The sequence below is a fragment of the Bos javanicus genome, chromosome 27 (genome assembly GCF_032452875.1).
Source record: "Bos javanicus breed banteng chromosome 27, ARS-OSU_banteng_1.0, whole genome shotgun sequence".
NCBI lineage: Eukaryota > Metazoa > Chordata > Mammalia > Artiodactyla > Bovidae > Bos > Bos javanicus.
In genome coordinates this window covers 23,944,933-23,961,055 of record NC_083894.1, presented here as the reverse complement: position 1 = coordinate 23,961,055, position 16,123 = coordinate 23,944,933, and the positions used below count along the sequence as shown (strand labels likewise).

Sequence of the window (16,123 nt, the reverse complement as noted above, 5' to 3'; positions counted from 1 at the left end):
TTGTTTTTTCCTAACAGAGCCTGCATTCCCTGCGAAGACGTATGCCGAGTGGCTCAGCGCATGAAAGGGCCTTGCTGTTAGATTCTCCTCCCGCTACACGCGTTTACAGTATACACTGAGGAAATTACGAGCAACAACTGTCACTCTCTGAGGGTGGAAACTGCCATGAATCAAAAAGACAAGAAGTAATTTTCTGTAATCACAAGATGACTCAGGTTAGTAGCTTTCAGTTATTACAGCAATTCACATAATATGAGCATATGCAGTAAACCTAATTAGGCCCAATTCCTATCATTTAAAAGTTATGACATTGTGATATAAAGTAAGCTGGAGTTTATTTTTGCACTAGGTGGAAAAAAGAATTTGAAAGTAGTTTTAAAATAACAAGAATGTATTCAATGTTCTATTAGAAAACAAAATGTGTTTCTAGTACGTCAGCATATTGTGAAACGATAGTTTTTTATCATACAAAAGATTGCAGTATAATTTGTATTTGAAAATAATATGTAGGTATAAGTACCATGATTTAATATTTTTGTAAATGATTAAACTCAATTATATCATGATGAAGTCTTTTTATAATGTAAATAAAGTCTCTGACCCGACTTGACCATTTTGTATTTAAAGTTTAGAATCACAGTTTGAATATATCTTTGAAATTTAAAGCAGCCCTATGCTCTTTTTAAAATATGTGTCTTCTGTGGCATTTATAATAAGAGAACAATTTACAGTATTTATATTTGTTTTCAGTTATAAAACTGGGACAATTTTGTGTCTAGGGTATATCTCTGCCTCTGCAAGGGAAGGAAATTAGGAAACACAAAACATGACTGGGAAAGCTTAGTTTTAGCCTTGGGAGCCTCTGAGAGCCTCTTGGCTCTTATCAGGGGATTAGTGATTTATGACCAAATATTGGAGGACCAGTTTATCTGGAGTAAAGCATTGTTGTCTTGCATAGGGAGCTCATTGGTTCTACACATATGTATAAAAGAGAGGTCCAATTTCAGTTCTGCCCTCCAAGAGCTTCTAACCAAGCTGGGAACATACACAGAGTTGAGAGTTCAAGACAGAATCAGGAGAAATGCTCTAAAAGTGACAGCAATAATAAATATGCAATATATAGAAATACTAGGGGAAATGATTATTTTTTATTGATAGCTATCCATAAAGTCTTTACAGAGAAGGGGGAAGCTGAGTTAGACTTCGAAGAGCAGGTTAAGATTTCAGAAGGGAAGCACTACAGATGAGAAATAGCCTGCTGACTTTAGCAAAGACCTGAATGAGGAGCTATAAACAAGGCCCACTCAGGGAAACATGAGTAGAGTTCTTTGGGTGGAGCTGAGAATTTGAGTTGTTGCAGTAAGAGGATATGGCTAGAAAGCCAGACTGAGACCAGGTCCTGGAAGCTTCTGAATGTTGGATGGAAGAGTGTAAGCTTTGTCCGAGAGAGGTCTCTTGAAGGGTTTTCAACAGGGAGAGGAGATGATCAAATGGATATTAGAGGAAAATTATCCAGTACCAGTATGAAAATAGATTCTAAACTGCTTTTCTTGAGTTCTTGGATGGAGATTACAAGCTACTTCCATCAAGCCAAGAAGAGCATCATGCAGTGTGGTCTCTGCAGTCGCCTTTTACTATAGGATATGTCTCCAGCCAGTGAATGTTAACTGAAAAGAGAGCTGCAACCTCCCCGCATTATGGCTGTATTAGAGGTAACAGGGGGACAGAGAGACTGACTAGGAAGCTGTAATAACAGCTCAGATACCAGGCTGTGGCCATTAAAAAAAAAAGATGTAGCAGTAGCAAAGATGGCAGCAGTGCAACAATCTGCTCATCTCTTGGGCTGGCACTGGTTCCAACAGGACACTGCACCCCAGTGTTCCGTTTCCAGGGCTCCAACCAGAGTCCTTCCATCTGTGGGAGCCAGGTCCTGCCGGGACTCTGGAGGCCACAGCACCTCTCTTCCACGTGGCACCCCCTAAGGTCCATGCTATGATCATGAAGATGCATTCAAGTCTGAAATAACTAAAGTCCTCTGCCCGCAAAACAAACTCTTCCCCAAGCAAGAAAACCTCAGAAAAGGTAAGACTTAGGAGAAACTGGAGGATATTTCCTCTAGTGATCTGGCTTCAACTATCTCTTGTCAGTTTTTCCAGGGGAGAGAGAATGATTTTCTTAGATGAGGTCATGTGTCCACCCCGTCCTACATGACGACAGGCTCCAACATCACTTGGAGTCCAAAGGGAGGTACAATTCCTCAAAGGAAGAGCAGATGGCACAGGTTTTTAGAAGTATTTAATTTCTAAAGTGTCTAGGCCTGTAAATAATGGTCATAAATGCAAGGGCTCAGGCTTGGGGACAGATTACATATTCCCTAGAACCTTATATCTCCAAATGTGTTTCCACTACTACCTGTGACAGATCCTCTTACTTTTCAAACTACATGTTATTGTTAAGTACACACACACACACACACACACAAGTTGACAGAAAGTGCTTTCAGCAACACCTTGATGCCTTCATGCTCTCAGGCCCCCAGACATTAGCATCCTTTCTCCCTGCCTCTCTCCTTTCCTTCCTTGGGTCACAGTATTAATTTTAAAAAGTGGGAGACAGAATTATATTCAGTTTTCTCCCAATTTAGTTCTATCTACAGTAATGAGAAAAATGTTAATGTTTATGAAGGAAAAAACAGGACAAACTTACATAGTAACAAGTGATCTTCTAATAGAACATGGTTGATAGAGTTTACTTTTCCGTATCTAGGTAGATAATCCACATCTCATATGATAAGCTGTGTATTGCCCTATTTTTGGCTAAAAACATGCACACTGTCCACCCATCAAGAGCAGTCACTTGGAGACCTGGGCCGGTGCTTCCAGGATCGCAGACACACACTCTGGCTGGTAAAACTTCTGCCCAGAAGTTTTCCTCTGCCCAGATCTTTTCTGATCACGTGTAATGGTCAAAGCACATCCCGTGGCTTTGCCTGAATCAAGCTGGGTGGAGAAGTGTTACCCTAGTTACACGCCCAGAACAGGAAAACCAAATATCTGTGGCCTATTACTGACCATGCTGTAGCTAGAAGCAAGAAGCACTGATGCTTCTCTGTTTGGTCCTCTCTCCACGGGGAACACACCAAGCCGCTGACCCCTCCTACTAGCTTCCTAGCACTTTCTCTCCCCTCCTCTGCTCTCCAGGGAACCACTTTCCACTGCACTTGAAATCCAAACTAGTTCTCAGATGTGCAGGGCATCACTTTCTGTGACTTATTCTTCCTTTCAAGTTTGTCAGCATGCAGACTAGGAGCCTGGCTAAAGCAAACCCCACATCCCTAGCTTCAGCTAGTGCTATAGAACCAGTCTTACTAGCTTAGTCATAGGACCAAATTCACAAGGAATCTGCATATATGTATAGTGTAGGAAGGGCTTCCCAGTTTGCATTAATGGTAAAGAACCCGCCTGCCAATGCAGGAGACTTAAGAGATGCAGGTTCCATCCCTGGGTCAGGAAGATCCCTGGAGAAGGGCATGGCAACCCCTCTGGTATTCTTGCCTGGAGAATCCTATGGGTAGAAGAGCCTGGTGGGCTTCAGGCCATAGGGTCACAAAGAGTCGGACATGACTGAAGCAACTTAGCATGCACACACGCACACAGAGGACGAAATATAAATCCACGGAGTGTCAAGAATGTCAAATTGGATGGCCCCAGCTCTGCAAATCAATTTCACAGTTAGCTACATATTCTGCAGAATATAATCTTAAGTGAAAAATACAACAAAACGGATTTATATTGTTCACAAGCTTTCAAACAGCTCTTTGAAGTTACTTGTTTATGGTAGAAGCTGGGAAACGTTGGGGAAGAATAACCGAAAGGTCTCCATGTGGTGCTCTTCAAATACTACAGATTCTGAGCTTGCAGATGGAGCCAGCTTGAAGGGAATCAAGCTTGTGTTGACTGTCACTTAATCGGTGTGTGCGCTCAGTTGCTAAGTTGTGTCTGACTCTTTGTGACTGCCTGGACTGTAGCCCACCAGGCTCCTCTGTCCATGGAATTCTCCAGGCAAGAATACTGGAGTGGGTTGCCACTTCCTTCTCCAGGGGAATCTTCCTAACCCAGGGATCGAACCTGGGGCTCCTACGTTTGCAGGCTGATTCTCTACCACTGAGCCACCCGGGAAGCCCTTAACACTGGCAAGTGCAATAAAGCAAAATGTATCTGTTCTACAGTTCTCAAGACTGTACTGCCTAAGTGATTCCTTAAGGGGGACACTTTTAAACAGACCTAAGTCTACTGAGATTTTGATTACAGAGAAAAGCATTCAGTGTTTGGGTTTTTCCTCATGTGTAGGCAGTTATAGGTAGCCATATGTTTACTTTGTATTCTAGTTGAGGGTGTAATATAAGCTGCTTCAGTTTGGGTGGAAGTTTTGTCAGACATCACAAATGAGATTTGTACTCTGTTAGAGTTGCCAGATTCTTTGCAGGGACTGTGGGCAGGCCCATAATAGTTAAGGACAAAGTGAAAAGTAAAAGTCACAAAGTCGTGTCTGACTCTTTGTGACCCCATGGACTATGCAGTCCATGGAATTCTCCAGGCCAGAATACTGGAGTGGGTAGCCGTTCCCTTCTCCAGGGAATCTTCCCAAACCAGAGATTGAACCCAGGTCCCCCGCAATGCAAGCAGATTCTTTACCAGCTGAGTCACCAGGAAAGCCCAAGAATACTGGAGTGGGAATCTTCCCAAGCTGGGAATTGAACCAAGGTCTCCTGCACTGGAGGCAGATTCTTTACCAACTGAGCTATCAGGGAAGCCCAATTAAGGATAACCTACTGCTAATTTAAGAGTAAATCCTGAAAAGCTCTTCCTCGCAGTGAAAGGAATGATGGAATGAGAATATCATCATTCTCATCATTTGAGAATATCATCTTATCATCATTCATAAAATAGAGTGAAAGTCTGCCATTTGCAACAACGGGGATATTATGCTTATAATACTCAATGAGAGTATTATGCTTAGTGAAATAAGTCAGACAAAGAAAGATAAATACCATAAGATTTCATGTGGGATCTAAAAAATTAAACAAAAGTACATAACAAAACACACACAAAAAACAGACTCACAGATAGAAAGACCAAACTAGTGGTTAACCCACTCCAGTATTCTTGCCTGGAGAATCCGATGGACAGGGAGGCCTGGCGGCTGCAGTGCTTGGGGTCACAGAAGAGTCAGACACGACTGAAGCGACTAGACAACACAGTGGTTAACAGGAGGGCAAGGGGAGGGCAAGGTAGGGTTATGGAATTAAGAGATACAAACTAGGCATAAAACAGATAAGCAACAAGGTTACACCATAGCACAGGGAAATACAGTCATCATTTCATAACAACTTTAAAAGTATAGTCAATAAAATACTGAATCACTATGTTATGAACCTGAAACTAATCTACTATTGTACATCAACTATACTTCGGTTAGAAAGAGTCGTCAATGGATTGGACGCTGAAGGTGGTGAGCGGGGACTTCCCTCGCGGTCCAGTGGTGAAGACTCCAAGCTCCTGCTGTAGGGGGAATGGGTTCGATCCCTGGTTGGGGAACTAAGAGCCTACATGTCACGTACAGTGGCCAGAAAAATTAAAATAAAAAAAATTGGTGGCTGAGATTATGGAAACAATATTTACATGGTCTTTAAGTACCTCTCATCAAGATATTTCTTAAATACAAGGTGAAAGGTGGGCATTTTACAGTGGGGTAACTCCTCAGATGCTTTCTGAGCCAAGTGCCTTCTATTCCCCAGAGTGACAGAGACCAGGGGCTGAGGGTGGAGGGAATACAGAGGCTGGCCAAGGACAGCACCTTCTCTTACCACATTCCCATCTGCAAGCTTGTGGGTGTCCAGGGTCCCCTCTTCCCACACTCCTCAGGATATTCTCTTACCCTCTGTACTCAGAGTCCACTCTGGTTCTTTTTTTGTTCATTTATTGAAGGTCTGCTGTGTGCCAACTACTGGGGACTTGGCATTAAATAAGATAAGCCCTTGTTACCTAGGCTCTTCCAGTCAGGGCTAGAGAAAAAACACCTAATAGACTTACAGCCCTCAGTAACCACAGAGGACGCATGGGACGCAAGAGGACAAGGGGTGGGACTCAGCCAGCTGGTGAGCAGCGGTAGGGCCGAGTGGGTTACTCAGTGATTAAAAACACTTTAATACTGATTGGTACAAAGCCACAGCCTGAGCCCTGGCCGCTGCCCTGGGATATACTCACTCACATGCCACAGGAGAATAATTAAAAGACCAAACCCTAAACAAACAGAAGCCTCGAAGACCTGCTCTTCTACTTTCCCCACTCCTTTTTATTTAAAATTTTTTTCTGCTAAATTTTGGGCTGCACTGGCTCTTCACTGCTGCCTGTGGGTGTTCTCTAGTTTTGGTGAGTGGGGGCTGCTTTCTAGCTGTGGTGCAAGGGCTTCTCGCTGTTGCAGAGTCTGGGCTCCAGGGCACACGGGCTTCAGGAGTTGTGGCACACGGGCTTAGTTTCTCCACTGCATGTGGGATCTTCCCGGACCAGGGACCAAGCCTGTGTCCCCTGCTCTGGCAGGTGGGTTCTTATCCACTGTGCCATCAGGAAGGTCCTCCCCACTGCTCTCTGATTGCCCTTATCCTGCATGGGAGGTCAGAGAAGTCCTTCTGGAAGAGGTGACGGTTGGGCCAAGAATGAATAGAAGTTAGCCAGGAAAGGCACAGAATCTGTAGCAGCCCCTGGATGAGAGAGGGTGCATCAAGTCTGAGAAACCTCGGGTCACTAAGTATGACAGGTGCCCCGACGCTGGGGAAGGAAGGTGAGAAATCGCTGCAAGAGGTAAGTGAAGGCCAGATCAGAAAGAGCCATGGATACCCTCCTGAGACACCCGGCCTTGAGCAGACAAGCGATAAAATGCCTTTGAAGAAGTCTAAGATAGGGAGCAATGGCAACCCACTCCAGTACTCTTGCCTGGAAAATCCCATGGGAGGAGCCTGGTAGGCTACAGTCCATGGGATCGCAAAGAGTTGGACACGACTGAGTGACTTCACTTTCACGCATTGGAGAGGGAAATGGCAACCCACTCCAGTGTTCTTGCCTGGAGAATCCCAGGGACGGGGGAGCCTGGTGGGCTGCAGTCTATGGGGTCACACAGAGTTGGACACGACTGACGCGACTTACCAGCAGCAGCAGCAAGATAGGGAGCAGCACAGTTTTATGTTTCTAGAAAAACAGTTGTGGCATAACTGAAGGAAAGAGACTGAAGGGACAAAAAAAAAAAAAAAAACCCATTTACAGGTGGTTGAAGTAACTGAAACAAGAAATGAGGTCTTTTCTAAGAATCAGTAGGATGTAAAGAAAATGGTTGGAATCCAAAGACATTCAAAAGGTAGAATCAATTGGGCTTTGTGATTGGCCTGGAGTTGCAAAATGCATGCTATAAAATTTTTGTCTCTTTAGCATCCAAGAGAAGAGCTTTATCCAAAGTGAACCACTGCTAAGACCTTTGTACATGTTTCCAAAATTAAGGACTCATCTTGCACAGAAACACATTACAGTTAGCTCATTCCCAAATGACTGTTTTCTGAAGTTGTACAGCTAAGAGCGATGCATCTGCTAGTCTTTCAACAAAGCTGGTGAGGTTCCGGTGAAGGCTGTGTTCTTTGCAGTTTGTAAGAGAGGGAGGGGACATATGTATACCTCTGATTGATTCATGTTGATGTTTGGCAGAAACCAACACAATTCTGTCAAGCAGTTACCCTTCAATTAAAAAGTAAATATTTTTTAAAAAAAGAAAGAAAAAGAAAGGATAAAAACAGCGTAACCCTGGCAGTCGTTAAGTTCCCATTTTAGGAAACCTGCATCTCCATCAGCCGTTTCCGGTGCCCGCTCTGAACCGCATCCCCTGGCATGGCCCCGCTCTCCCCAGGATGGACCATGCAGCCGCCCAGCTGGAGAAGCAGCACGTGCATGATGTGTACGAGAGCACCGCGCCCTACTTCAGCGACCTGCAGAGCAAAGCCTGGCCCCGCGTCCGCCAGTTCCTCCAGGAGCAGAAGCCAGGCAGTCTCATCGCTGACATAGGTAACCTGGCGGGGCCACGCAGTCTGATGTATATATACTCCATCGTGCCTTTCCTTTTCAGATTCATTTTTCATCTCTGTTCTAACCGGAAGTCTGAAACCGTGTCCTTGGCACGTTAGCACCTAGAATATTCACTTTATAGCAGAAATTCATGAGGTCTCACGAGAAAGTAGAAAAGTTCCCCGAATTAACATTTAGACAGAGGTGGTCTTCTCAGAGCCTTTGTGCGTATCCTTTCACAAAATCAACCTGACCTTGGCTGAATCTGCCTGGAATGAAATGGCTGCTTGTGAATCTGACCACTTTAAATGTAGATTCCTTCACATTTGTGAGTACAGTGTTTTGGTGGCTCACCTTGAGGGGCTCCCATGCCTTCTACAGAAGAGCCAGAATTGTGTATATAGAAGAGGTTCTACCTGGCAGCTCAGACTGGTAGCTCAGACAGTTAAGAATCTGCCTGCAAAGCAGGAGACCTGGGTTCGACCCCTGGGTCAGGCAGATCCCCTGGAGAAGGGAGTGGCTATCCACTCCAGTATCCTTGCCTGGGAAATCCCATGGACAGAGGAGCCTGGAGGGCTACAGTCCACAGGGTCACAAAGAGTTGGACACAACTGAGTGACTAACGTACACTCAAGAAGCCCTATCACCTCTTATGAATTTCAGGAATTCTTTCCCTTAACTATTCTGTAGGTGCTTTATTATTAGAACATGAATTGGATCATATCTTCATAATCCCTGATTTGCTGGGAAGTTTTCGGCTCAGTATGTTTTGGAATCTAGAAGTGGTAGCCACAGCCCAGGAGAGCTCAGATTAAGTTTTAAGACAAGGTATGATCCCACTGGAAGCATTCCCACCTAAATCTGTTCTCTAGCAACTGCACGCACACAGGACCTGTATGAATCCTAAGTCTGGAGTCACAAGTTCTGTTTAATTTGACATTCAATCAAAATGCTGGTAAGAGAAATAGATGTGCCCAGGGCTTTCAGCTTGTTAAAGATGGTGTGAGCAGGGCAGAATTTGAAGAAGGGGTACATGTCATGTAGAAGTGGAGAATCTTTAAAAATATCTCTATTTTGTTAACTTAAAAAAAAACAAAACTGGTTTCAGAAGATGATGTGGGTTTGGAACTCTTACCACTCATAATATAAGCAAAGTACCAGGATCTTAAATCAATTGGGATGAAAAGGTTTGGAAACAACAGAATGTATATGCTACTTTCTCATGAAAAAAAGCGTGTGTTAGTTGTTCAGTCGTGTCTGACTTTTTGCGATCCCATGGACCACAGCCCACCAGGCCCTTTTGTCCATGGAATTGGACAAATTCCATGGGGGATTTTCCAATAATTGGGGGATAATAATTGGGGGATCTTCCCAATGCAGGGATTGAACCTGGATCTCCTACATTGCTGGCAGATTCTTTACTGTCTGAGCTACCAGGGAAGCCTGATTATATCTTACATCAAAAATTCCAAATGGAGCAAAGATTTAAATATAAGAAAATAAAGTGATTAAAGGGCTAGAGGATGACTATGTTATTTTTTAAAATATTCTCAAAAGCAAAAGGCCTCTCCATGCATGACACAAAACAAGTCAGAAACCATGAAAGAAAATACAATTGATTGTCGTTATCTACAGAAGTCAGATTCTATAAAGCTCCTGTGAACCCAGAATTAGTGAACACTGAATTGGCGCCCCAAGGGGAAATACAGGATTAGGTTCCTATGAGCCTGTGGTCACAATATTTTTGTCAACTGATCAACACCTAATCTTGTTTCACGTGTGTTTCTGTTTAAAGACACTCATGCACTGTCAGTACAGGCTCTGGCATTCCAAATGAACGTTAGCAAATAGATGGGCATGCAAATACTGAGTCTGTGAGTAAGGAAGATTGGCTGCATTTGGTATTTTTGACTGCATAAAATGTAAAAGGTTCTACAAGGCAAAAATCTAGACATAAATATAAGGGAAGTAAAAAACCAAAATCAAACTAGGTAAAACTAAGTGTAACATATCTGATAGGAAAAAAAGTAATTTTCTTAACCAACAGAACCTTCTTCAGAGTCAATATGAAAAAGATCAATAACTCCCAATGATGAAACCATATGAGTAAACAGTTTGAATATTAGGGGAATACAAATCGCTTAAATTTTTTTGATAGGTAATCCACTTAAATGGCTTAGTAACAAAGGTACATAAAAATGTATAGAAAGAATTATCTTCCCATCGCAGCTCCCAGCACCAAGTAATCCACATCAGAGGCACTATGCTCTTAGGTTCTTGTTTAATCTTGAGATACTTCACATAAATATAAGCATATTTGTGCATGTAAGTGTGTGCCTGGGTAGACTTACCTTTTTCAATTATACAAATTAGTATGTTATACAGACTGCTATACAGCTAGCTTTGGTCTCTTTTTGTATATTGAGATCAAAAGAATCCCCCTGGAATGTAGGAGACATAGGAGATGTGGGTTTGATCCCTGAGTCAGGAAGGTCCCCAGGAAAAGGGAATGGCAATCCACTCCAGTATTCTTGCCTGGAGAATCCCACGGACAGAGGAGCCTAGCAGAGTACAGTCCAAAGGGTTGCAAAGAGTTGGACGCGACTGAGCACAGCACAGCATAGCGTTTGTTCTTATATAGCTATTGAGTATGAAAGTTGCGTAGCTTTCTATGCTAATAACACCACACGAACAGACATGTATGTTGTTTGCTACATTTTGCTACTACGAATTACAGCACAAATAATAATCTTTAAGGATCCCTGTGCAAATCAATTTAGTAAATGTTATTTTGTGTGCTCAGTAGCTCAGTCCTGTCTGATTCTTTGTGACCCCATGGACAGTAGCCCATCAGACTCCTCTGTCCATGGAATTTTCCAGGCAAGAATACTGGAGCAGGTTGCCATTTCCTCCTCCAGGGTGTCTTCCCAGCCCAGGGATCGAAACTGTGTCTCTTGTGTCTCCTGCACTGGCTGGCAGATTCTTTACCACTGCGCTTAGAAATCCAAATGTTATTTTACTCATCTGTATCTTTTGACTTTTATGTTATTTATAGTTTTTTACTACTCAATAGTAGGATTATTTTAATTACACAACGAAAGATAAGTTTAAAAATAAAATTGAAATTAAGAAAAATCAATAAAAAGGAAAGAATCCAAAGGCATTAGTAGAGAAAAGGAAGGAGAACAATACTGTTAGTCACTCAGTTGTGTCCGGCTCTTTGTGACACAATGGATTGTTGCCCTCCAGGCTCCTCTGTCCATGGGATTCTCCAATCAAGAATACTGGAATGGGTTGCCATGTCCTACTCCAGGGGATCTTCCCAACCCAGGGATTGAGCTTGTGTCTCTCACATTGCAGGTGGATTCTTTACCACTGAGCCACCAGGGAAGCCCATAGAACAACAGAACTATCCTCCAAAGGAAATACTTTTTCTTTCTAGGTTTTCCACTTAGTTAAAAAAATCAAGTCTATGTTGGCTAGTTTGACTGGTATTTAGATTAGCAATTTGTAATTAATGATTTGGGCTTCCCTCACAGCTCAGTTGGTAAAGAATCCACTGGCAATGCAGGAGACCCCGGTTCGATTCCTGGATCGGGAAGATCGGCTGGAGAAGGGATAGGCTACCCACTCCAGTATTGATGATTAATAAAACTTTGCATAGGTAACAAGCATGCAAGGTAACTGGGCTCCAGTTGCCCACACTGGCATTCTCTACCTGCTATGCTATTTTAGTGGTGCAACTGTTTATTGGCTAAATTTTATTAAGCACATCACCCTGTTCCCCAGAGAAGCTGATCTGCTGAGGTGTGTGATGACGATTCCTGATGGGAACTATGTCTTCAGGGAGGGATCAGGAATGAAGGGAGAGCACCTGTGTCTAAATATAAAGAGCGCTGAAGATTCAAAGACAGCAGAAATGAAAGTACCCTCAGGAAATACTGTGGCTTGTACAATGAAGGCAACCTTTTCCTGAAATGGGCTACTAACTTAAGGCCATTAGAAGAGGGTACATGCCAGGGATAAACTGGGAGACTGGGACTGACATATGCACCCTACTATATACAAAATAGAGAACTAATAAGAACCTGCTGAGTAGAGCACAGGGAGCTCTACTCAATAATCTGTAATAATTGATATGGGAAAGAATCTAAAAAGAAGAGGGGACATATGTATAACTGATTCACTTTGCTGTACACCTGAAACTAACACAACATTGCAAATCATCTGTTTTCCAATAAAAAATAAATAAAACAGAACCATATTTGGCTAACCAATCCCTTTTAGTATAACCTTCAGTTCAGTTCAGTTGTCACTCAGTCGTGTCCGACTCTTTGCAACCCCATGAATCGCAGCACGCCAGGCGTCCCCGTCCATCACCAACTCCCGGAGTTCACTCAGACTCACGTCCATCGAGTCAGTGATGCCATCCAGCCATCTCATCCTCTGTCGTCCCCTTCTCCTGCCCCCAATCCCTCCCAGCATCAGAGTCTTTTCCAATGAGTCAACTCTTCGCATGAGGTGGCCAAAGTACTGGAGTTCCAGCTTTAGCATCATTCCTTCCAAAGGAATCCCAGGGCTGATCTCCTTCAGAATGGACTGGTTGGATCTCCTTGCAGTCCAAGGGACTCTCAGGAGTCTTCTCCAACACTTTATCCTTATATATAAAACTCGTATTTCTCTCAACTCAACAAAGTCTTAAACTGATAAATTATGAATAGACTATAATATTTAAAAAGAACATGGTACATGGTGGGTGTTCTTTGGGTTAAAATCTTTACTTTTATTAGTTTAGAAGCAAAATAAAGACTAGAGCTATATTCCTTTCTGAGCAAGGTGACCTTTTTACCTGACATCAGAGACAACTATCCTAACAGGATTGAAATTTTTATTTTTGTACACTTATGTGTACATAAACTAAAACTAATTTTCAATAATCAAAGTTCCTCTTTGCCTTTTAACTCTCAATTATTTTTCCCATATTCTGTGGTCAGACTTATTTTGCTAAGTCATTCTCTAATTACCATTTCTTCTCTGAGTCAATAAAAATTTAGAGCTCCTACTAAGGGGCAGGCACCATGCCTACAGAACAAAACATATTCCCTCATCTCTGACTTCAAAAGGTTTAGGAGAAATAAATAGGCTGTATTCTTCCTTTTCCCAAAGGAAAAGAGAATTCTCTTTCAGAGAAGGTCTTAGCCAAAAAGAAAAAAAAAAAAAAAACCACTTCAATTTAAAAAATGTAGCTCTTTCTGCAAACTTCGGCGGGAACATTCAGATTAATTATTTCTAGCAAGTACTTACTCACCATGGGCCAAAACATCTTGCTGAACTGAGGCAATTATCTGTTTTCTTCCTTAGCTCTACTGTGGTGCAGAATACGGAATAGAGGGGGACGGAAGCACGCAGACACCTGCTATTGTCGCTCTGCAGGAGGTTATCATTTAATGAGATTTTGTAAAGGAGCATGACTGCTGTGTACAGGAGCTGCCAAATCAAAAGTGTTCTGATTTACTTCTTGTTTGTTTAAGATAATGGGGTGACTAGGCTTGGCAGTATTCTTCATTTCCTCATTAGGATAAAATCTCCCCTCTCTAGCACCTCCATGTCTGCACTTAGGAAACAGATAATTGCGCTGTATTCAGGAGTCCCATTACTATCCTTAAAAATGAATGCCATGTTGGACGAATTGGGAGGGCAGCACAGACCCACATACACTATGATGTGTAAAATAGAGAGCTAGAGGGAAGCTGCTGGATATCCCAGGGAGCTCAGCTCAGTGCCCTGTGATGACCGAGAGGCTTGGGGTTGGAGGGAGGTCCAGGAAGGAGGGGATATGTGTATATTTATAGCTGAGTCACTTCGTTGTACAGCAGAAACTAACACAACATTGTAAAGCAATTCAATTTAAAAGAGAAAAGGTATTCATAACAACAACAAAAAAGAAGAATGCTGTTAGAAATGAACATGAGGGAATTCCCTGGTAGTCCAGTGATTAGGACTCCGTGCTCAGGGTTCAATTCTGGTCAGGGAACTAAGATCCCTGCAAGCAGAAGAGCACAGCATCCCCCCCACACACACACCAAGAAATGAATATGGGATAGATCAAGGGCATCAGGGGCACTGGAAACACTTCAGGAGATGATAAGATTTAAGAAGACCTCAGTTTCCTCATTGCTACCAGATGCTCTCTGAACACATCCCTCTAGCTCTCACATTCCATGAAGCTGTTTTTATTAGTATCTTGGAAGTAATTTCCCCTTTTATTTTTCTAAATGTATCCCCTGAGCCAGTTCAAAACAGCAGAAAAATTTACAAGATTATTTTTCTTAAAATACGAGCATTATCTTTGAAATGCTTTGGATTTCAATTTTAAAATACTTTATGGGTTATATTTTCCCCATGATTGCTCTCACATATTGGATCCTTTTTCTCAAAAGCATTCTTAGGGAGTATGGCTATGAGATCTAAAACATTTCTAAGACCTCAATCATTTACACTGAAACAATAAAGTTGGAAATCTTATTTTTTATTCACAAGCTCTCCACTGTCTCAGCTGGCATTGGCGAATCTTAATTATGTTTTTAGTGTCTCATATAATTTTGAATAGCTCCTATTTAGGAGTTATCATCAAAGAGTGTTGCGATGTATTTCAAAAGCAGCAACGGAATCATCTTTGAATAGTGGTAGCTATCTTTTAGGCAAAAAAATCTACAGCCAATGCCAGTAGGCAGGGATATAAGCTCTAATGAGCTTATGAGATCTTTAAATATTTCTGAAAAAAGAAATAGATGATATGTCTGCACTAGAACAGAGTACTAGGCACTAGACCACGGAAGGTTTTGTTTCAAGATGACCATTTCTTTATGTCATTAGCTTCTTCAGGATAGTATCAGGGAAATCTGACTGATCTAAATCTATGTGCTGTGTGAACCCTGAATTATCTGGGTCTCTGCCACCGGAAAGCGAATGTCAAAACTGGTCTATTTAAGAAAAAAATGGTTCTTTGTTAGAGGACTTCCCTGGTGGTCCAGTGGTGGAGAATCTGCCTGCCAGCGCAGGGGATGCAGGTTTGATCCTTGGTCCAGGAGGACCCCACATGCCGCAGGGCAAGCCATCAGCGCTGAGCCGGTGCTCTAGAGCCCGGGAGCTGCCACGAGAGAAGCCAGCAAGCGAGAGGCCAGCGCAGGGCAACAAAGACTGGCCCCCACTCTCCGCAACTGGAGAAAGCCCGCGCTCAGTGACCAAGAGCCAGCACAGCCATAAGTGAACAAAGAAGTTCTTTTAAAAATAAACTTACGAGAGCTAGCACTGACAACAGATTGGATAAAAAGATACTGAAACCCTTTTTTCATTCAAATTTTAAATTTCTGAAAGGCCCATTCCATTGTATAACTTATTTTATAATTTGTTATAGAAGTTGAAAAGTTGTTACATAGTGGCAAGTGGTAAGAAGTTTTGATAACACAAGACTAAATGCCCAGAACACATAAATCTAGAGAAAAATGTATGTGAAAGTAACTTATAAAGAGACTGGACCCTATCACTAGAATACTAGGGAACTATTATTATTAATAATAGGATGAATAATAATAGCACTACTATTATTAATAATACTATTAATAATATTATATATTAATATTTAATTATATTTAAATAATAATACTAGGAACTATTACTATCTGCTGGGGGCCAGCTGACGTTTCTTGCTGTCATGTTAAGAAACCCCTATGGACATGACCTTATTAAATAGTCAATAAATAATGTTTCCTTTTCCCACTTCCATTTCCTTTTCTCTATGTACTAACATGTCCTGCTCTCTGAGGCTTTTCGCTTGTGTGCACCTTCAGTCCGTGCTGGGTTCCATCTTGGCGAGTGAGGCGGACCTCATTTTATTGCACTTCCCAGATACTGTATTGCACTTCCCAGATACTGTACAGGCACCAACTGAAGGTTTGTGGTAACCTGGCCTGAGCAAGAATACTGGCGCCATTTTTCCAAGAGCATTTGCTCACTTT

At 42.3% G+C, this 16,123-nt stretch overlaps 1 protein-coding gene across 6 annotated transcripts in view; it reads left to right on the top strand.

The window, feature by feature from the left end:
• The window catches only part of TRMT9B (tRNA methyltransferase 9B (putative)), a 68,558-nt gene that overhangs the window by 42,560 nt on the left and 9,875 nt on the right, over positions 1-16,123 (top strand). For 4 of the 6 annotated variants that reach the window (XM_061404356.1, XM_061404355.1, XM_061404359.1 and 1 more), the window contains 2 exons: positions 18-215; positions 7,951-8,105. In XM_061404356.1, the coding sequence (XP_061260340.1) occupies positions 7,952-8,105 (154 nt within the window). In that variant the 5' untranslated portion in view covers positions 18-215; position 7,951. Of the gene's footprint in view, positions 1-17; positions 216-2,075; positions 8,106-16,123 lie in introns of those variants that run through there. The other 2 variants (XM_061404357.1, XM_061404360.1) reach the window with 2 other exon arrangements.